The 24081-nt window shown below is 38.6% G+C and overlaps 1 protein-coding gene across 3 annotated transcripts in view; it reads right to left on the bottom strand.

Annotated features, from left to right (window-relative positions):
- Positions 1 to 24081, bottom strand: part of usp6nl (USP6 N-terminal like) — a 76978-nt gene that overhangs the window by 32310 nt on the left and 20587 nt on the right. Inside the window, exons 1-2 of one of the 3 annotated variants that reach the window (XM_067428368.1) lie at positions 20600 to 21686; positions 3081 to 3154 (exon numbers count right to left, since the gene is read on the bottom strand). In XM_067428368.1, the coding sequence (XP_067284469.1) occupies positions 3081 to 3154; positions 20600 to 20669 (144 nt within the window). In that variant the 5' untranslated portion in view covers positions 20670 to 21686. Of the gene's footprint in view, positions 1 to 3080; positions 3155 to 15123; positions 15322 to 20599; positions 21687 to 24081 lie in introns of those variants that run through there. The other 2 variants (XM_067428369.1, XM_067428370.1) reach the window with 2 other exon arrangements.

Here is a 24081-nt window from a genome sequence, read left to right as displayed (position 1 = left end):
CCGAAAGGCCATTGAGCTGTCACACCAGTGACTAACTATGTAATATGTGCACTTTGACAACATAAATGCATGCTAATTTAAATGTAAAGGAAATGTGAAGGTGTTGATAGATCTGGGAGGCCTGGAGAACGAGAAAAGAATGGGAGGAATCAATCGGCAGGAGCGAGAACAAGAGTGGGAGCGATAAAAAAGAACGAGTATGAAGGAAATCGAAAATCATGCGGTACAGAGAGAAGCCATATCAAGGGCACACGCACACTCGTTTATCCCTGTCTCACCCTCTCGTGTGTGTCGCAGGCATAAATCGACAGTGGGATATGATAATCTGATAGCATGTCAAAGTGACAAGCATGGCTATGGGAAATATTTCGGCCAAGGGCGCACCCCTCCTCCACTGTTTTCTCATGTCTTCCTGCATCTATTCATCCCTCTAGACTTGAGAGAATGACCTCACTAGAACAATATTGCATGCAATAACATGTTTACGTTTGTATTTTATGATATTTGACTTTTAAACAATGAGTGACCATTAAATGGCATTACTACCTGGCTCAGTGGCATTCACACTTCCCTTCTGTTACTTCAGTAAAACACCCAAAACTAGAGTCTAAACAATGAGTTCCGTATTATACATAATATAGTCTGTTGCGGATGCGCTGCTTTAATGGCAGTAAAAACGATGCTTTGGAAGTGATGGATTTAAGACACATCTTCTCAGAGAGCGATTTATTGTGTTTACAGTCCAACGGTTACTGTTGGACACAACAAACCCTCTTTAAGGAATTTGGGCTCTTAATTCATCCCCTTTAACACACCACTGTAAGGATGACCCGGAGAGTTGAACTCAATGAATTAGTGCGTGAACAAATCATTCGGGGTTGTGTTTCCCAAAATCACCGTAAGCCTAAGTTGATCGTAGAATTGCTACCAATGGTCTCTACAATAAACGTTGGCTTACAATGCTTTTGGGAAACACAGCCTGGGCCGTTTTTGTGAACTGGATCAATTAATTTATAAAACCAAAAATCAGACTGAAGGAATTTATTTAATCACAAATCAGACATCAAAACTTCTCCATGAGAGTTCACGACTCATGAGAGATCTAGGTCCGATGTCAGGATTTTCAATGAATAGCGACTTAAATTTCCGTCTGTTTCATCCGGTTGAATGGCTTCTGAACACGAATCATGCATACACTAATCTTAGATCAGACAGAACGCATTTTTGCAGTGCATTTTTTGCAGGCTCCTTTTTTAAATTGTTTTCTATTGGGTGTAATCGTTTTGCATGGTGTTTATGCGCCCTGGGCGCATCGCGTTTTAGCCGCATGAAAAATTTTAGCTTAGAAAAATCTGAGCAGAAAAGCAGTCAACGTTATTTTTTCCATTGTCCAACTGAATGAATGGAGAGGCAGGCCTTCCGTAGTGGTGATGGTTACCTTGATTAGACTGACAGGACAGCTGATTTGGGGGTTGCCTAGCAACTTAAAAAAAAACGTAGCACACTGCTCTTTTCTAAATTAAAAAAATGGCAACCAAAAAAAGCTTGTGCGGTGCGTCTCGCGTTTTCAAACGTGAACAAAATCAAACAAAATGAACAAAATGGTCTTTTGGTCATTTTGGAGCCAGTCCTTTTTTACTTGCATTATCAAACAACAAAACAGAACAGAACAGAAAAGAACTGATCTGAAGAACTGAAATGAACAGAACTGATGAATTGAACAGAACTGAACTGAACTGAACTGATGAGAATTAAACTGAACTGAACTGAAGAACTGAACTGAACTGAACTGAAGAACTGAACTGAACTGAACTGAACTGAACTGATGAATTAAACTGAACTGAACTGAAGAACTGAACTGATGAGAATTAAACTGAACTGAACTGAAGAACTGAACTGAACTGAACTGATGAGAATTAAACTGAACTGAACTGAAGAACTGAACTGAAGTGAACTGAACTGATGAATTGAACTGATGAACAGAACAGAACAGAACAGAACCGATGAACTGAACTGATGACCTAAACTGAACAGAACTAATGAACTGAACTAATGAACAGAAGGTTGAGCAAAAATGCAAATAAATTAATAAATAACTGCCCTGTACAACCAGAGCATCTGGTCAAGCATTAGGAGCAAGTTGTGCAAAAACACAAGAATTCAGGGGGTAAACATGGTAAAATTAAAATTTTAGAAGACAAAAAACAAACAAATGTAACATTAGAGAAAACGCGTTGTGCTCTCTGAGTTGACATGAGAAACCCAGCGTAAGGAAGTTTATCACAATCCAATTAACAGACACATTACGCATACGGAATTGCAGCTCCCTAATGAGAGCTCAGATTACACTCAATTTAAAGTATCAGTTTACAAACTGCACATGCTTGAGTGATTTCATGAGGAAAATCAAGATAACTTATACCTGCTTTCGGCGAAAAGACACATTAATCACACATTAATCAAGGTGGCAGGTTAAGTCATGTTCTTAATATATATAACCCCGTGACATTCTCAATATGTATTAACAAATAATCATTATTGCATCAATGTAGCGTATGGTCTCACTTCACTTTTAAGGTCACTTCCCTTAATGTAACATACTCCCAACATACTTCACTGATATGTCTGTTGATGACGAGTGTATCTTCTGGAAAGCATGATTGAAGATACAATGCCAGATGTGAACTTTGGATAAAAGTTAGCCTCCCAACATAAGTGATATACATAGCAGCCGTTGAACAGGTGTTTCACATCATGCCGTTACATATTTTGCGTGTCTAGAGCACTTTTTTGACCAATCAGCATCCAAGACCAGAATTTAGATCAATTTCATAACAGTTTACACAAAGATAATTCTCTGGGGCATTCTAAATCAGAAATGTAACAGAAATGTTTGCTGTTAGTTTCTAACATCAGACAGACAACGTTTCAGCAAAGTGTCTCTGATGAGAATAAAGAGAATCTTCAAGATGAAAACTGTCTGGTTGGATCAGAGCATGTGTTTGTTGTGTTTCTGTTTTCCTTGGATGTGTATTGGAGGGTATTTGGCTGGTAAGTGAATGACGGCTGTTTTCTCTCACCTTGTCATATTTGGCGAGTATCTCAGCTCGCTCCTGTTCCAACTTCACTGCAGCATCCTGCTCTGAATTAGACGCTGGAAAGAGAAACAGAAAAAAAGACCAATTAGCTGCAATTTTCACCGTCCAGTACGTGAATCATCTCACTAATAAGCCTGGCTGACAGAAAAGAAAAGATGTTGGACTTCTTTGCACGTGGAAACACACACACACACACACACACACACACACACACACACACACACACACACACACACACACACACACACACACACACATTCTCTCTCTTCTATCGGCTAGAGCATAGCAACAAGTGGCTGTTCAAATAGGTCTGAGCCAGTGTGTAGCTCTCAAGGGCAAACTGCGTCATTCACATCTAAAGCAAACAATGTTGGTCTGCTTTTATAGGAAGCTTCCAAGTTCAATACAAGCTATATGGACAGTACATCTGAAATCAGAGAACACAATATAGACAGTTTTTTTTTTAAAGATCATGCAAAATCAGATGCTGTTTAAACTAATTAAATGCATTGCTGTCCGTCATCTTGTTAGATACAAAAAAAATATTCTACCATTAGCCTGCTTTAGAAAACTTCCCACAGTAAAAAGATTCAAAGTGAAAAAGTAATAAAACAAGGATTTAAAACGCTTCTCATAAAAATAAGAGATCAGGTGCGAGACCTAACTAAGGATTTATGGAGAGTCCGGTGAAAAAACAAAAAAACAAAACAAACAACATCATAAGATGTTGTTCATTAAAGAGACAGATCACAAGTCTTTCCACTTTGTGTGAGCAGTAAAATAATACAAGGAGAAAGCCAAGAATATGCAACCCTACATTTGATATGATTAACATTTGGTAAAATAAAAATAGAGGATGTCACAAAAACCCAGTCCAAAGTAATGGATAATCATTATTTGCTGTGCAACCACTGTGCAAAAATGTGTTTACTGTAACACAAATAAAAAGAGCAACACAACAAATGTCACAAGTCGAAACCTTAGCCACACGATGTAAATATTAACGATGCTAATATGATTTTAGTATAATAAAAGCTGGTCTGTGCAAACATCCAGTCTTCCAACTCCTGTCATGACCATGTAAACCTGGTAGCATTCTTTTTTATACTAAAAGGGGATTTGATGTAATTACGTATCTGCAATGTCTGCAAACCTGAAAGGGTGACGGAAGCCTTAAAAATGTGTCATCATTGACATTTACTCACCCTCATGATGTTCCAACAGAACACAAAAGAAGATACTATGAGAAATCTCTCAGTGTCAGTGATCACCAAAGCTTCTTGGTTACTTCAAATACTTGGTTACTTCAATCTTCAAAATATATTTATAGTGATCTGCAGAAGAAGCCCTACAGGTTTAAAACAACATGAGGGTGAGCAAATAATGACAGAATTGTAATTTTTGTGTGAACTCTCCTTTGAATAACCCATGGAGAAATACACTCTTGGACAAAATCTTAAGACCAGGAGATTCATTGCAAGTTTTACACATTTCGCACTAGTGGATCATAACCGGATTGTAAGTGCTGATTCAAAATGCCAAAAGAAGAAACAGGAGCAAGAGACAAAAAATAGAGAGTAGGCAATTTATTGAAAACTGCATTTAAACTGAAACAGGCCGTTCATCAGCTGATCAAAAGTTTAAGACCATAGCCATAAAAAGGTCAAATCTGCACAAAAATATGGCTTTCATGGCATTGTCCTTCAAGCAGTCATACTGTCAAGATCTCCTGATGGCAAAGGCAAAAAAGGCTTTCTCTCTTTGAATGTGGTAGGATTGTTGAGCTCCACAAGCAAGGCCTTTCGCAATGCGAAAGTGGTAGACCCAAAAAGATTTCACCTGCACTGATCCGCAGGATCCGACAGGTTGTCTGTGAAGACACAGGTCGATCCTCAACCCAAATTAAGGCCCTTACTGATGCTGACTGCAGCCCAATAACCATAAGACGTCATCTGCTAGAGAAGGGCTTCAAGAACAAAAAACGTCTTCAAAAGGCCACGGATCCTCCCATGACACAAACTTGCCCGTTTAGAATTTGCAAGGGAGCACCAAACATGGGACATTGAAAAGTGGAAGAAAGTTTTATTCTCTGATGAGAATTTTTTTTACCTGGACGGTCCTGATGGCTTCCAACGTTACTGGCGTGACAAGGAGATCCCACCTGAGATGTTTTCTACCCGGCACAGTGGAGGAGGCTCCATCATGATCTGGGGTGCTTTTTCCTTCAATGGGAAAATGGAGCTTCAGGTTGTGCAGGGGCGTCAAGCGGCGACTGGCTATGTGGATCTGTTGCAGCGGGCATCCCTCTTGACCGAGGGCCCCCGTCTGTGCGGTAATGACTGGGTCTTTCAACAGGACAACGCTGCAATTCACAAAGCCCGCCTGGGGGAGGACTTCTTCCAGGAGAAAAACGTTGCTCTTTTGGACCATCCTGCATGTTCCCCTGATCTAAATCGCATTGAGAGCATTTCGGGATGGATGGCAAGGGAAGTTTACAAAAATGGACGTCAATTCCAGACCGTGGATGCCCTTCGGTAAGCCATCTTCACCACATGGAGCAATGTTCCCACCAGCCTCCTGTTTCCAGTGTTCTGGAACGTCTGGTCAAGAATGACGAAACGAGTTTTTGAAGTGATCAACAAGAACGGTGGGGGCTACTCACTACTGCGTCCTTTTTTGACACTTTTAGTACTGTTGTGCGTTTATTTTTGGGCTATGGTCTTAAACTTTTGATCAGCTGATGAACGGCCTGTTTCAGTTTAAAGGCAGTTTCCATAAATTGCCTACTCTCTGTTTTTTGTCTCTTGCTCCTGTTTCTTCTTTTGGCATTTTGAAGCAGCACTTACAACCCGGTTATGATCCACTAGTGCGAAATGTGTAAAACTTGCAATGAATCCCCTGGTCTTAAGATTTTGTTCAGGATTGTATAATTGTTGTTTGTTGGTTGGTTGTTGTTTTTTAAACACATTATCCTTTTATATTCTCCCGAACATTCACAAAGAATTCCAATGATACTGACTTATATATACACAAAAAGCATTAAACTAAAAGCAATTGTGTTTATTTTTACAAACTGAGTTGAGATGACTTTCTGTAGAATTTGACAGCCTGTTGCAGACGCTGTTGACAGAGCTTAACTTGTATCGAAACTAGGACTTTCCCACAAAAGCAGCACATATCGAGAAACAGAATGAGATAAGAGAATAGTGTGTGCTTGAGGGCATAAAGCACCCTACTGGATCCCAGCCTAGACTTTGATGTTGTCTGTGAAGTGTGTAGACACACAATCAGATGGAAACATTCTCCTGTGAAGAGCTCTGCTCTGGGGCTGTTGATGTAGGATTGGGTTTACTGTGTATTCAATGTATCCTACTGCTAGTGCACAAACACATCTATTTTTCACATGCAGCCGGCCAATGAAATTACAGGCTATCACACGGAGTGGCCAATCATTTCCTCTCCAGGAATTAGGTTAACGTTGCCACTTCCTGTTTGGCTTGGTTCCCTTTCTGAGTGTATTTTGCAGGCAACACTTCCTTACACAGGCTTCCACCAGCTTTCAGTCCTTGGGTCAAAGCCAGCCAGATCCTCAATGCTGAATGAATAGGCTTTTAAAGCCAATGGAATTTTTATGAAAGGATGGTGTTTGTTTGTGTGTGTGTGTGTGTGTGTGTGTGTGTGTGAGAGAGAGTGTGTGTATTTAACAGATGCAAGTAGAGTAAAAAAAAGCAACAAAAAAAGCACATGGAGCAGATGAGATGTCATGAGACAAAATGAGATAACAAGAGATAAGAAAAGACAGTGAATGAGATTAGACAAGAAGAGTTCAAGATTAGAATAGATAAAGAGACTAGATAAGAAGAGGTGAGAATGCACACACGAGACGAGGAGACACTATAAGAACAGAAAAGAGAGTATATAAGAGAAGATATATGTTGAAATAATAGAAGAATATGTGAAAGAAAGAACAAAAATTATGTAAGAGAGAAGAAAAAATATGATAAAAGAAGAACCTATGTGAATATGAGACAAAATGAGATGAGAAGAAGACAAGAGAGAATGTGAAATGTTAGAAAAGATGTGTGGGAAGAGACATGATCAAGGGTAAAGATGAGACAAGTATGTAAAAGAGGAGAAGAGAGGAGGAGAGGAGAGGAGAGGAGAGGAGAGGAGAGGAGAGGAGAGGAGAGGAGAGGAGAGGAGAGGAGAGGAGAGGAGAGGAGAGGAGAGGAGAGGAGAGGAGAGGAGAGGAGAGGAGAGGAGAGGAGAGGAGAGGAGAGGAGAGGAGAAGAGAAGAGAAGAGAAGAGAAGAGAAGAGAAGAGAAGAGAAGAGAAGAGAAGAGAAGAGAAGAGAAGAGAAGAGAAGAGAAGAGAAGACAATAACATCTGAGAAGAGAATGTAAGAGGAGACAGAATATGAGATGAGACAAAACAAGAAGAGATTTATTTGAGAAAATAAACATGTCGAGACACAAGATCATGAGAGGCAAAAGATGTATATGAAAGATAAGACAAGAAAAGATGAGAGAATCAAGAAAGACAAGAACAGGAGAGATGAAAAGAGACTCGGAAATGATAAGTAATGTAAGTGAGAGAAGAGATGAGACGAGTAGATCCAAGAGAAAAATCTGATATGAAAAGAAGATATTATGTAAGAGACAAGATGAGGGGGAAAAAAACAGCATGTGAGAAGAGATAATGTGTGATGATGACAAGGCAAAACAAGATGAGAAAAGAAGAAAGTGCGTGAGAAAATAAACTATAGGTTAAACTAAGACTAAATCAGGTGAGGGAAAAATATGCATTTGAAAGACAAAGCAAGAAGAGAACTGAAGAGAAGAAATGAGAAGAGAAGAGACAAGAAGATAAAAAAATTAGATCATGAAAAACAAAGGAGAGCGTGTAAAAGAAGATATTATGGGAGATGAGACAACAACAGTCAAGTAGAGATGAAAAGAGACAACATGAGACTATGTGAGAAAAGAGCTGAGAAAGGAAGAATATATAAGAGACGAGATGAGACCAGACGAGATTTTGTGAGAAATGAAGAACAGGAAAGAAGAGACAAGCTAGTAGGCTATGTGTGAGACAACATAAGACAATATAATGAGAGATAAGCAAGTGAGACAAAATGAGACAAGAAGAAAAGAAGAGAGTATGTGAAAGAAGAGACAAGACTATTAGTCCAGTGGCATAGTGATTCTTTAGGGTCTATAATGTAATTTTGGGCTAAGAGTAACTCGGAAAAAAAAAGTTTTTAAACGTGTTATATTAGTAGAATATCATTATCAATAAAATATGCTTAAAAAACAGCAATTTTCAAGTTCCTGCACAAGATAAAGTGAGAGATATGAGTGGAGATGAGAAAGGAGGAGTGTAGGAGAGACTAAACGAGACCAGAGGAGATGTTGAAGAAGATATTGAGAAGACAAGAAGAGAGTATATGAAAGAAGAGACAAGACTATGTGGGAGACAAAAAGAGATGAGACACGACTATGTGAGATATGAGCGGAGATGAGAAAGGAGGAGTGTAGGAGAGACTAAATGAGGCCAGAGGAAATGTTAAAGAAGATATTGAGAAGACAAGAAGAAGGTATATGAAAGAAGAGACAAGACTATATGGGAGACAAAATGAGATGAGACAAGACTATGTGAGATATGAGAGGAGATGAGAAAAGAGGAGTGTAGGAGAGACTAAATGAGGCCAGAGGAGATGTTAGAGAAGATATTGAGAAGACAAGAAGAGGGTATATGAAAGAAGAGACAAGACTATGTGAGATATGAGTGGAGATGAGAAAGGAGGAGTGTAGCAGAGACTAGATGAGGGAAGAGGAGGTGTTAGAGAAGATATTGAGAAGACAAGAAGAGGGTATATAAAAGAGCGGTGTAAGAGACAAATTGAGAAAAAAAATGAGAAGAGAAGAGACCAGTAAAGGAGATAGAAGTTCCCATGGATGGTGGTCTTAAAGCTCTGGGGCCTCCATGGCATATTAGCATTCACTCAGCACCATGTTTCAGCTCAACGCTCTCTCGTTGATGCTCCATACATCAGTCTGACAGCTCACGCTGAGCGCATGTGAGCACAAGCGTATTTAGAGATGAGCGAACGTTCTCTGAGGCTCCTGCGGCAGAGACGCAAGAATGAGAACCGTTTCAATCCCTCTTAATGGTCATTTGTCAGATTAACGGAGCTCATTTCACATGGATAAGAGTGAAGAAATCACAGCTCATCTTCCCTGACGATTTACAGAGCTGCACTGTTGAACACAGATACTGCAACAAGCTAACTAGAGATGCAATTAATGTAAAGTATGAAGGGAAAACAGCAGCTTTTTGGAATTTGTTTAATGGGACCAGTCACAGCTAATATTATTAAATGCTCACAAACACATGCATGAGGAACTTCAATGCTAGAAGCAGGGATCATTCCCCATGTCCGGGTTTGTGTACTACATAGTATGCCAAAAGCAGTGTGGGAAATATGTAGTATTCATAATGAAACAGTAGGCGAAAACATGGATTATGTACTACCTCCACTAGGATTCTTCTTAAGTGTACGTCCAATGGATGTTTTAATATCCCATGAGGCCGAGGTGAGCTGAATAACTTGTGGAAAAGTCTGAGGTGCCAAGGTGCCAAAAAAAAATATGTTCCTCATGCTCAAATTGCTCTAGTTTAACAACAAAAGTAAGTAAATTTAAGTTTAACAACACAAGTTTAACAACAAAAGTAAGTAAATCTTGTTTAAGTAAATTATTTTTTGACGTTGCTACTATATTTCCAGCTTATTTATGATGGACAACTTTTATTTAATCGATTCTGTTTCTACGAAGTTGCACTTATTGGTCCAGCACTGCCTATTGCTTCAGGACAGGTGATTTTAATAAATGTGTCTATATTGGTTAACGTTAATTAAGTGAACGCTTAAAGGAACTGTATGTAAGAAATGTATTTCAATTAATCATAAAATGGCCCTGATATATCACTAGACATTAAAGGGTTAGCCTACTTCAGCGATTAGCATATGGCTTTGTATATCTTTGTATGAGTCGCATATACATATTTTTTTTTGACTGACCTCTGGGGATTTGTTAAACTTATTGTTTACACAATTTTAATTTAGACATTAATGAAATTAGTCATGACACATCCTTAATTTAAACATTTATTGACACTCTTAACCCTTGTGCATTCTTATGAACATACCAATGTGTCTTTTTCATTTATTTATTTATTTTTATAATTTTGCGTTCGTTAATGCTAACTAAATACATTTTGACACAGGTGTGTGTTTGTGCCCCCATTTTCTTTAAAAAAAAATATTTTTGCAGTAGGTACACACACACGTACACTCGTACACACGTACACACGTACACACACACACACACACACACACACACACACACACACACACACACACACACACACACACACACACACACACACACACACACACACACACACACACACACACACAAAGCAAATACTCACTTTATTTAGATTTTCTGCTTCTGCTTATTAAAAAGCCAATTGGATAAATTTATGCAGCAATCAATGTGTGGGTGTGTTGGTATGGATATCAGAGTGTGGTGTGAATGTGTAATAAATTTAATGATAAATGTGATAAAATAAAATAAAATAAAATAAAATAAAATAAAATAAAATAAAATAAAATAAAATAAAATAAAATAAAATAAAATAAAATAAAATAAAATAAAATAAAATAATGTGTGTCTATGTGTGTGTGTGTGTGTGTGCTTGTAATGCTTGTTGAAAAACTCAACTGCAAATCATAAATCAAACCGTTGCGTGTAGCTGTATAGTTTTGCTGGCATCTCAACCTTAAAGGGGGGGTGAAATGCTGTTTCATGCATACTGATCTTTTTACACTGTTAAAGACTTGGAATCCCATACTAAACATGGACAAAGTTTCAAAAGTTAAGGTGGACGTTTGAAGGGAGTATTTCTTTGTCAAAATTACTACTTCCGGTTAGTCATAAGTTTCGGCAAGTTTTTTGAGATCATGCGTCCCCTTTGACGTTAATGGGGGCGGAATTTCCTTGTATGGGCCTTACGGACAATTCTACCGGAAGCGCGTGAGAGAGAGAGAGAGAGGGAGAGAGCGAAAGTAACAGGCTATGCCCATCAAAGCGCTGGCTTGTAGGATGCTGGACCAAGACTGCAGTCTCCCTCTCATTTACTGAAGCTTTCGCGCCTCGATCGCCCCCCGGTGACCGGTCCCAGTATAGCCGCCCCTCTGTGTTTTCTAATGGACGCGAGGCAAATTAAATAATAAAATTACACTTCAAAAATGTTTCCCCAAAGTTAGTTTATGTCACTGAAGGCAGTTATCATCACGATGATTTCATTTCAGGTGTTCGTTTTAAAAATAAGTTTACTTTGAGTTAGTTATTTGATGCTATAAAAACGGGGGGTGTGACGTCATGATTGACAGCTGAGACTGGCGTCTTCTCTGAGTGAAGTTGTCACTGAGGCACTAACGGACTTTTTTCGAAATTTTTGGGAGCAGATTAGAGCTTTAGCTTTAATTTCTACATTTCCATAACTGTTTATTTCACACCAACATAATTAATTGTTCTGCATCTGCGAGAGTGTGGGCGGGCTTTTGATATCGCTGCTGTACTTCCTGCTCTACTTCCTGCGCTCTACTGCGCAACTCCGGTCCCGAAATCGCTACTGCGCAGACTCTGTCCCAAGATGTCCACGCCGTGCAAGGCCGCCTGAAAGCTTCAAATATGGCAAGCGGAAACGGATGATGTCGAGTCGTCCATATTTTTTTACGGTCTATGTGCTGGACAGGTGATGTGCACATAACAATGTCACCAAAAAAGTGCGTTTTTGGTTGCCAGACCAAGACAGTCCTGCACAGATTCCCCCAAAACCCCGCGTTAAGGCAACAGTGGATGTAATTTGCTTTTCCAGATCAGCAACTGAGTTGCGCGAATGTTTATATCTGTTCGCTGCATTTCGGTGTCGACTGTTTCATAAACAAGGCCCAGCTCGATGCCGGATTTTCCCGATCGCCTAATACTGAATGATGGAGCAGTCCCAACGTTAGAACCGCAGGCGGTGAGTGAGACTGCTTCAAATGTCTGTGTTTTTGCCTATACTCATCAAGTAGCCCAAACATGATCACGTATAGTTAATTGATCAATGGAGCATGCGATGTGTAGTGCGTGTACATTTGTTTAGCTGGCCACTATATGTGTAACTTTATGTTTGTGTATTGTAAAAGCACTCCAAACAACAATACACAAAGAGTGGGGAAATATGTTGAACTAAATAAGCGCGCTTCTTCATTCAAATGCGCTACTATTCCGTGTCTTTCTATGTAAACACTAACTTAACCTGCCGTGCAAAACCAGTCCGCTTACTGTCTACACAAACCACGCGTAAACACACAAACACGTGCACAACTGCACTTCCCACATGTACACCTTCAAAGACAAAAATACGACGATATAATTCAAGTATAAATATGTAAATAACACAAGCCGCTAAGCATATTATATAGTTAGTGTATAACTTGTACCACATAGAGACGTCCTGCTCTAGTCGTTTTTGCTGCTGCTCCTGTTCAACTGCAGCCTCTGGGTCTGATTCCGGATCATAGATGTATGGCTGTATCTGATTAAAAGCCATATTTTTATTTTGAATAAAGTTTTTTTCCCGCTGTTAGGGATGACACAGCTTTACGACGCACTCGACTCAACACAATAGCAGCAGCGAGCACACGTCATTATTTAGCTCCGCTCACACGACACGCCCCCACCCGCTCGGCTTTTTTCGGAAAGACTCGGAACAGCGCATCTTTCTTATATAATTATAAAAAAAATAAAGACTTTTCGGAGATATGCAGGATGCAATGCTACTCTATAGGTACTCAAGATTGACATGACACTGACTGAAACTGAGTGTTTCACCCCCCCTTTAAGATATCAACTTTAAATCAACTTTTTGAGATTTATAGCTTTGATTTTCTAGCAGTTTTAGAGTTCAACATGCTTCATAATATATATATATTTTATATAAAATAGTATTTATAAATAAACTTAAACCTTTATAACTTTTACAAGGTTTTTGACTTCAACAATAATCTGCCATGGGTCTTCTTTAAAATGAGACATTTTCTCCTCTATGGACCTATTTTTAATTGATGCTCAAGAGCTAAAAACAAACTCATAGTTCCATGTTCCTTTAACATCCACAGAACCTTTCCGTTTCCAACAACGTTTTTTTTTTTAGAAACTGTACAGTTTAAGTTCTTTGCGGAACCAAAGTTGTTCTTCCATGGCATTTCAGAGCCTTTAATTTTAAGAGTGAAAGATATTTAATCGCACATATGTAATAGTTCTGACAACAAAAAATAAGGATCTGTGCCTCTACTGGTTTATAAAATGTCAAGAAAGGAAGAAACAAAAGTGTACCGTGTTCATAAAAAAGTGGCATATTGTGCGCTATGACAACAACATGACAGATAACAAGAAAGAATGTTGCGTAATGTGAGCAGTACAGTGATTCCAGTAGTCTGACAGTTGTGTATTGAGGACATAGCCTATGTAAACCACACACACACACCAGTCTCTCTTGTGTGAAGACGCTATAAGAGCAACACATGTTCTTCTGTTCGTTCTTTCACTCTTGCTTTCAGACGAATCCACTCAGATTCGAGAGCCGTCCAGCTTTCTGTCACACACTAATGCTGACACTGTCTGACACCATTTAACAAAGAACCGTACAGTTCTGACAGGAAGTCAGTCAGGCAGACATTCCCCTGCTATTTTTATCAACACTTTAGGAACTTATTGATTTCTATTTTTTCCCCTCACTTCCTGTAGAATGTTCTTCTGCCTTTCTCAATCTTCCCACCTCTCTTAACTGCGAAAATACCCAGATCTTACTCAGAGTGGTATTTACAGTCATGTGATGTCAATGAAAAGGTCTGGATCTTTATTACACACACACACGCGCACGCACACACACACGCACGCACACACACACACACACACACACACACACACGCACACACGCACACACACACGCACAACCCTGTTATAGTCTGTCATTACAACTCACTCACACACTCATACATGGGCAGCTTGTAGCCGCAAACACCAAGCCATCATTCAAATCTCAGTGTCAAGTTCAGCCCACGGTGGAAAAGATGTACTGTTCAAATCGAAGCTCAAAAAGCAACAACTTGTCCCTTGGTTTGTAACAAAGAAAAAGCAACCAAATCAACGAAACGTAATACTAAATGTGATTTATTTCACACTAGCTGTTGTCCATGACGTATAAAATTATTGTAATAGTATTTTCTCTTCTCAAACATGACAAAGAAAATCCTTTTACATGCATTATTTAAGCCAAAAACAAATATTTTAAACAATGAATGTGTGTTGAAGTGTCCTGCAGAGCGCTTTCTGCCTCCATCTTTTTTTCCTCAAACCCTCCCTCTCATCAGAGTTCAAGTGAGTGACAGTAATGCCAGGCCTGATTGGTGACACGCTCATTTCCCTCCTGTTGTTCTCTCCTCTCGACTCATACATCATTTCATCCTTATTTTATTCTTAATGAAAGACAAGATGGAGCAGAGACCAAGGGCGCACACGGTCGAAAAACAAATCACACGTTTGACGGATCAATCTCATGCGGTTATTGCAGCTATGCTTCTACAGTGACATGTTTCTTTCAAATGTAGATGCTGAAGAATAAAGACCGTGTGAGAACAAACAAGAACCGTCGTAGAGTCTGCCTCTTTTATGGCATATATTTGAACAGACCCAGATTTTTCACTCTCATTTAATAAACAGATAAAGGAACAGCTTTATGTAGCAAATGCACACCAGCATCCCAGATCCTATTGTTTTAAAGTGTCCAATAACCCATTTGTAAGAGTCCATCTTTATTTAAAATAAAAAACAAGCTGGCATCATAATGAAATGTAATGATATCACAGAGCTGTTGTTTAAAGAGAAAGATGAATGAGGTCATCGGATCTTACCTTGCTCAATCTCTCCGTGATCTGTATTGCCATTCAGATTTTTGGTATGCATGAGTGTGACTCACACACGCACAAATACTCACACGTATCACTTTTCTTAACTCGCCATGTTAAAGTCAACTTTCAGTATAGCTAAACTAAAGAACTCCAGTTTCTTATCACTTGAAATGAGACACAAATGAGAGACATAGAACGAGGAGAAAAGAGAAAGAAATGGAGAAAAGAAAGAGGAACGGTGAGAAAAGATGACAGCAAGGAGGAAAGGAGGCAACGAGACACGCTCTGACAATGCGGCTGTTTGTTTACTTCAGAGACACGTCACACTTCAGACCCACACACTACATACCAGACTGACTAACAAACAAGAGCTCCTATTCACACACTAACACACACACACACACACACACACACACACACACACACACACACACACACACACACACACACACACACACACACACACACACACACACACACACACACACACACACACACACACACACACACACACACACACACACACACACACACACACACACACACACACACACACACACATATATATCCGTTGCATCTTGTAGAGCAAATGAAAACGTAAGAAAATCTCAACATAAATCTGATAGTTTCATAAGAGATCTCAACAATCTCTCTAAATGTGCTCATATTTGCCAAGATACCAAAGCAAGGCTGTACAGTGTGACGTGTGTTACGGTACAGAAGCTACGGAGACAAAGATGGTCAGTGACAACAGATTATTGAGCAACCAGGAGATATCAGATAGAGGACTTAGAGTGAAGTGTAACGTGAAAGATCTTGGAGAATGGTCAGGCAGGCGGGGATTCCACTGAACGAAGGAGACTTGAGGGAATGAACGCTGGAAATATCTATTGAAAAAGCTGGCGTTGGACATGGGGTTAACATTTTAAACTGTGAGAGATGTGTTACACTTTCTTCTTAAAGGGTTAGTTCACCCAAAAATGAAATTGATGTCATTAATGAGTCACCCTAATGTCATTCTCGTAAGACCTCTGTTCATCTTCAGAACACAGTTTAAGATATTTTATATTTAGTCCGAGAGCGAAGTGTGGGTGCAAGTGTAGGCACACTATACTGTCCATGTCCAGAAAGGGAATAAAAACATCATGAAAGTAGTCCATATGTGACATCAGTTAGTTAATTAGAATCTCTTGAAGCACTGAAATTACATTTTGCCAAAAATAACAAAAACTGCGACTTTATTCAGCATTGTCTTCTACTCCTGGTTTGTTTTCAATCCTCAAATAAAGATTCAAATGGTTACCAATCAGCATATTGATTCATGATTTGGATCGCCAACGTCACGTGATTTCAACAGTTTGACACGCGATCCGAATCATGGATATTTTTTTGCCTATTTATTTTTATTTTTATATATAACTCTGATTGTATTCGTTTGAAATAAGAATGTCATATACACCTAGGATGACTTGAGGGTAAATCATGGGCTATTTTAAAAAAAAAAAAAAATATATATATATATATATATATATATATATATATATATATATATATATATATATATATATATATATTTATTTATTTTTTTGTGAACTATGACTATCTCTTTAATGTCCTTTGTCAGTAACATGCCTGTAGTACCAGTGCTATGCGTGTTAAAAAGTGTCAATATCAGAAAACTCAAATATTTTTCAAAGTCTCACAATACTAAATCACCAGAGATATGCTATAAAAAATGTTGTATGGCTCTATACTGTCGAAGATTGTCTCATTTTTAATTCTCCTAAGCAATTGTAGTCGAAACATCTGAGAAAAAGTTTATACATGAATGAACTTTATCTCAAGACCTCATTAATGTTTCCTTTGAACAGTTTTCCTTTGAGATGACAACATACTTTAGCTTTTGGCTCTATTATCATATATAAAAAAATAAAAATATAAAAAAACTGATTGAGTTTTCCTTGTAGTAAAAATATAGTGTGGGAGGGAAAGAAAAATGCAGAAAATGAAAAGTCAGAACCGATAGAGAGGGGGGAAAAGAAACCAGAAATAGAATATGAGGGAAGCAGAGGATAAATTATTTACTCCTCCGTATCCTTGTGTTACACCACTGACCTGAGACTAACCACTTGAGTCTCTCGATCAATACAATTACAGAATCAGCCTCTTTCACTTAAGAACAGCCAATCAAATCATCAGCTATATGCTTTTAATCTATTCCATGATTTCATTGTTTGCACATTAACATCAAGATAAATTCATGACACTAAAATTCATTCTTGTTTCTGAAATCTAACTTTAGTGTGAATCCAAAGGTCTACAAAAGGTGCCGGTTTCATACACACATGCAAACACAAAGAAAGGCTGATAAATAGAGAAGCTGGATGAGGAAGTTAACAACAATATGTAATGCCAAAATAGCGTTTGAAAAGGATACAAACTCAAATTGAATATAACTAATTTCACACAAACTTAGAGAAGTCACATCATACTTCCTTAATTAAAAACCCCTGTAGTAAACATGTACGAGTATATAACCATGAGCTATAATGGGCCCAGCAGGCTGGGGACTTGCAGGGATTGCTAAATTCAGGGTTAGATTGACAAATGTTCACATCATTTTGAAACCGAAGACAGAACACTGCAAAACTGGCTTCAGATAATTCAAGGTCGTCGTGTTTCACAAGAGTGGATGCTTCATTGCGAAGCAACTGCACACATAAATAAACGTGCACAGATAGAAACATTTCCCAGGTGCACTACGTGTCTTACAGGGATTCTCGTTCATCATTTACATCATGTCGTTCCAAACCTATTTGACTGTTCTGTCCTCCATAGAACACAAAAGCAGAAACGTTGCATAATGTTCACAATGCTCTTTTGAAAACTATGGCGGGGAAGATTTTCAATGAACAATGACCTCAATTTAGATCCACTTCTGTTGACTGATATCTTCAAGAGTGGATGATAGCTGATGATAGTCGATGGTATTTTACAGTACAGAACGAACATGGCATAACTGGCAAATGGACATCTTAGGGGGGAATCAAGGTTTGTTGCTTGTGCACATCCACTGACAGCTAAACCAGGGTTGCCAGGTTTTTACAACAAAACCCACCCAACTGCTACTCAAAACTAGCCCAATTGTGTTTTAGGGGGGTTCCCCTGGTAAATACATTTTTCATTACTAGGGGCTTAATATCACATTATTTGGATCGCTTCAAACCACAGACATGAAAAACAGGCCGCAGTAACAGTGAATTAAAGATAGATTTAATTTTATTAAGCTATTCAGTCAATAGCAGTGAGTGATTTTCTTTTTCTTTTGTTCTTTGATTAACATTAAAGTGGTACTTCAGCGCTGGGAATATGAATGTGTATTTAAACTGGGTCATTTATGTAGTAGAAATGTGAAGGAAAGATAGCCTGACAAGCCAGACCCACATCAAGATGTTTGGTCTGGAAACTCACCATAGACAGGGTTCAATCCGAGGGGCGGGATAAACGGTTGTCTTTCAAACTCCCTCTGCACGAGATAGGATAGCGCTACAACCAACCAGAGCAAAGAAGGTGAAACAGAGCTTGTTGATAGATTAAACATTCGCCATATCCAGTCGGCAAAACTCCGAACACATCTTCCCTTTTTAAGAATGACTTCAGTGCCGTTCTTTGTTCTTTTCTCAAAGAAAAGCGGAACTCTAAGTCTTCCAGAGTCGCGGTCAAAGCTGATTTTGATTTTCATTGTAATAAAATAATTTCGTTCTGTTAGAGAACAGACACTACAATTAAAAACTAATCGTGTCTGTTCAATAAAGTGTGAGTGAGCCGAGCGAAAGTCGAGGCACAAACCATCAAAAAAAAAAAAGAAAAAAAAAAAAAGTCAGATTTCATTCATCACAAGAGCGAAGATCTGAGCAGAGCTGAGATAAGCGGGGCATACATTCATGGCGCGTGTTCAGTGTGGCGCGTTTTCAGATCATATGGAAGCTTAACTTTAATAGGAATTAATTTGGAAAGTTGAAACACTCACTGCTCCACACCGCTCCGTTATGTGTGTCTGGGCTGTGTGTGGCCCTAAGCATTTACCTTCTCTGAGTGAGATCCCACCCCTTGATAACATGCAGAACTAACTTCTTCTACTGGCTGTAGTCTTTAGCCTCTGGCCAAAAATTCATCAGATGACGTAAAATGAAGATATTTGCGTCATCAGAGGATTTTATCCATAAATAAAATGCATAATTCTGTCGTCTCAGGGAGATATAAGGGGGGAAGTACGATAATTTGAATATACTACCGGGTTTCTTCTGATACAAAACTTAATGCTAGTCATTGAAATAACCCTTTAATGAATGGCATAACAGCAACAGGTTTATTAGGCTGCTGTCACTTTAAGATCTGAAGCACATGACACGGATCACATCCATTTTCTCACAATTGTTTAAACTCATTTAAAACTTTATTTAACTCATTTAATACTGTGCTTACGAGGATACTCGACAAAATAGGAATTTCTACATAATTTGGCATGAAAGAGAACTTTTGTGTCTTATCGCAATTAATAATTTAAAATTTAAATATTTTAAAATATTTGATAAATATTTTTGACAGCCCTAGTATTTTTACTTCAAAGGATTTAACAGCTTAAGTTTCCCTAAAAAAAAATGTTGAGGTTTGTGGAATTAAATATTAAATATAGTACTTATGGATTTAAGAAAGTATTACAGCACTTGCCTTTCTTGTAACTAATAATATAAATGCAAATGGTATGATACTTTTCAAATACCATTTAATTACTTTGTTTAACATTTCTACCTCATAAAAACGTTCTTCCCCGCTTCAGACACTAATCAACCAAACAGAAAAACTTCAACCGATATATCGGCCTCAATGATGTATCGGTCAAACTCTAGTTTTTTTTTCCTTCCATTTTTTGTAAATCATGAAAGAATAAAGCAGCTTTTCAAAGAAAAATTCTTAACCTCCTTTACTCCCTCACCACCTACACAGACATATAAAACAACACACAACCTCTTCATACACTTATGATATTTCTGCACTCTTCGGGTGTAAACTAATGCAAAATCACTACAAAAACTGCAGCAGCAATAAGCTATATACCAAACCGAGCTTTTCAAAACCACAAGATATAGTTACTCCAACACACACGCACGCACAAGTTTTTTTGTGTGTGTGTGAATTATGGGGACATTCCGTAGACGTAATGGTTTTTATACCGTGCCAACTGTATTTTCTATCCCCCTTCACTACCCCATACCCCTAAACCTAACCATCACAGGAAACTGCACATTTTTACTTTCTAAAAAAAACAACACCAAAAAACAACAACAACCAATAATTCTATGATTTATAAGCCTTTTGAAAAATGGGGACATGGGGAATGTCCACATAAGTCACCCTCTCCTTGTAATACCTATGTCATACCCATGTCATTATACACATTTGTGTTTCGCATACACACCTGCAAAACGTCCACTGGCGCGGCGGCGAGAGGGCGACACCAGCTCCTTAACAATCTGCAGCACTTGCATGATCAGAAGAGGGCGGGGTCAAGGTGTGGATAGGTGTGTTCGGGGGCGGGGCCAGTGCAGGGCAAAGCACAATGAGCTTCATTCTCGCCACCCCCACACAAAAATGACTGAAAATAGCATTGCTCGGCTGAATTTAACTACAAAATCACTCCGGTTCACTTGTTGGCCATCTTGGTAACACCTCTGGTTATTAAACCTCATATCAATTTGAATACAGGAAAATTTTCAAACTATAATTTAACAAACTAAAATAAATATTTAGTGCCAATCACACTAAAAAACGTTTTTCATGCTGGTCCAGCTAATGCATATTCAAAAGTAAAGATGATCATCAAAAAGATTATTGGTTCCTCTAAATGAAAGGCGGGATTTCCATTTCTACTGAGTGTAGCGAATTCTTCCATTATCACGAACCGTCTCCTCCCCACAGTCTCTTGTGTTTTACAATCATTTCAAGTTTCTTCCTTTCATTTTGTGTTCCAGTTGAATCCAAAGGCAGCTTTGGTCCGCAAGACCGATTAAAACACATCACTAATTCATAACCCATAAATTAATAACATATAAATTCAGCATCCAAATCACAGTTTCTGTCTTCTTCTGTACTTCATTAACCACATCAAATCCCATCAGAAGCAGCATCGAGGGTTAAAAACAGCAATGCATCCTGCAGAATTTGCTTGCTGCACTCCGGGTCCCACCGGTCCAAACACGAGGGTCCGTGGCTTTCTTCTTCAACGCTCACATCCTTTTTCGCTGCTTGCCTCTGTCTCTCACAAACACTCTTCTTCAAATTAGAGTTGGCTTCTGCAGTTCTTATCTTGGTTATTTCACTCTTTCGCAGATAGACGCTGGCCAGTTCTCTCTCCTGTTCCGGCAGAATGTTTGCGTGTCAGGTGAGTGAGACAATCTAAAAAAGTGGCTGTACTTCTGGTCTCTCTATCGCAGTCTCTGGCATCCAAATCAATAGAGCCAGGGCAAGCTGTATAAAACAGCTCTACTCTCTTCTCTCTCTCTCTCTCGTTTATTCTTCACAGCCCAGCTCGCCACTGACACACACGTTCCAGCTTTAAATTGGAGAGCATCTGTTACAACAGCCCCTCCCCTCAACTCTCTCTCCCTCTTTCTTTCTCTCACATTTCTCTCCTCTATTCCTCCTGTTTCAGAATTTAATGTGAATGTATCCTATCCACATATCCAGAATTGCATACACTTGGGATTGCAAATGTGGAACCCTTTCAATCTAGGACAGATGGTATGTATTGGAATAATAAGAAAATGATTCTGATGCCTCACTCCCGTTAACGTTATTTTTACAATTTTGAAGAAACAATGAGATAGAGGCCAGTTGTCTGTATTGTTAGAGTAATGGAGACATTTCAGAAACATTAAAAGAACTAAAAAAAAATCATACATTTTTTTCGACAGACAGACAGACACAAACAGACAGACAGACAGACGCACTGGTGAATTTAGGTTTTTTTTTCTTTCGGTTTTGCATTTAATTAATAATTACCATTTCCCTCCGTTTGAAATATTCCTCTCAGTTTATTTCGGCTCTTTTTGAGTGTGCCTGTGAGTCTACGCACTGATATGAGCAAATATCTAATGCACTAAAGTTAGGCGGTGTTTAGCCGCGTTTTAAAGCCTTGCCGTTTAAACATTTAATTATTGTTTTTTGTATTGAGCGTGCACTAAACGTCTGTCAAACACACGTGATTAGTGGACAGTCTTACTACACTTATACTGTCAAATACACACAAGGTTAACATATAAACACAGTCGGTTATGTCTAAAGTGAAAGTAAAATCGCGTGCATCTATGTGAGATGTGAGCAGGTCTTCAATTGACAGCATCAGCCTAGTGAACGCTTGTCCTTAAGGGGACAGTTCACCTCTAAAATTATGTTAATAATAAAAAAAACGACCTTTAATACAGTAGCTTTTAATAAATGTTGTATATTGAAGACTATGTAGTTTTAATTTAAGCCTACCTTTATTAATTTAATTTCATACTTAAATGCTACTGTACGTCTCTGAGCTGCCACTGTAAATCTTTATTTCATATTATACAATACACTGGGAATGTGTACAAGGGTTTTTTAAGGTAAAGTTTTAAGTTTAAGTAAGGGTTTTCAAGTCCTTTAAGTAAAATAAAGAAAGAGTATTGCAATAAAAACATTTTCTCCTTAACCTTTTTCTGTTCCTGTCGCCTAAGAATCGAATAGCACAAAAAAACGAACCGAACCGTGGACCGAGAAACCGTGGTTAAAAACCGAGGTATGTATTGAACCGTGGACTAACTGTATTGTTGCATCCCTAATAGATAGACAGACAGACAGACAGACAGACAGACAGACAGACCGACAGACAGACGGACAGACGGACAGACGGACAGACAGACATAGTGTGCTGCCTTCAAAATGAACAAAAATGTGTCTTCAGAGCACCATCTGAGAAGGTCCAAGAGACTTTTTTTTTTTTCAATTATTGTGATCACATAACTGCAAAAGGCATAATTGTGATCATAAATGTGGCCATTCGTCCCTCTTTTAATAGTTCTCACAAGAGTCATTCCTGTACTGCACGCAACAACCCACAATATAAAGTGAAATAAAACAGACATTTTAGAGATATCTGAAATCAGGTAAACGCTGACGGCCTATTTTTTGCCCTTTTTTCTTCTTCCTTTTTCACACACAACACACATGCTCCCACAGCAAACCTGCAAAACACTAATCATATGCAAACCCCTAGAGGTAAATCACACATGCATGTATAAATGATTACACACACACACCCCTCCAAGCATGCTATTCATCTACCTCTACCTTTCACAATGCCTGATCTCGCTCAAGGACAAGTGTTTTTATGGCTCGCTGAAGTAGTGTGTATGTGTCTTGTGCAGACATCTAGCAGTACATGTAACCTCCGCTGTAATCAATATCTACATAATGGCCTCATTTGGATCTAATTACCCACCTACTTTTCCTGAAATGTGCTGAAAGCATCCAAACACAAAACAGCCTGACAACATTACATCACCGTTATCATTACATCACCACTGCTCACCAAAAAACACACACCAGTGAACCATATTTAAACCATGAGAGCTGTGTGACTGGATTTAAACACATTTATCATGGGACTGTAGCTGAAGAACTGCACATGCCTGTGTTAACCAAACTGCAGTGCAACTTCAGCAATTCTGCAACCAGTAAATAATACTGTCGCAATGTTCCTGGAATGATTAGAATTACTGTAACCTGTGCAGGAACAGGACTCTAACATTAATCTTATTCTGTACTGCTCAAGGGTGGTGAAGACACTGTAAAAAAACAAGAAAAAAAAAACAGAAAACAGCATATACTGGTTAGGTATGTTTTGAAGCATGGTATCTGGTCATGAGCTGGTTT

This window comes from Pseudorasbora parva, chromosome 20 (genome assembly GCF_024679245.1).
Source record: "Pseudorasbora parva isolate DD20220531a chromosome 20, ASM2467924v1, whole genome shotgun sequence".
NCBI classification, from domain to species: domain Eukaryota; kingdom Metazoa; phylum Chordata; class Actinopteri; order Cypriniformes; family Gobionidae; genus Pseudorasbora; species Pseudorasbora parva.
Note: the sequence above shows the minus strand (reverse complement) of the source record. Positions and strands in the feature narration are given on the sequence as shown.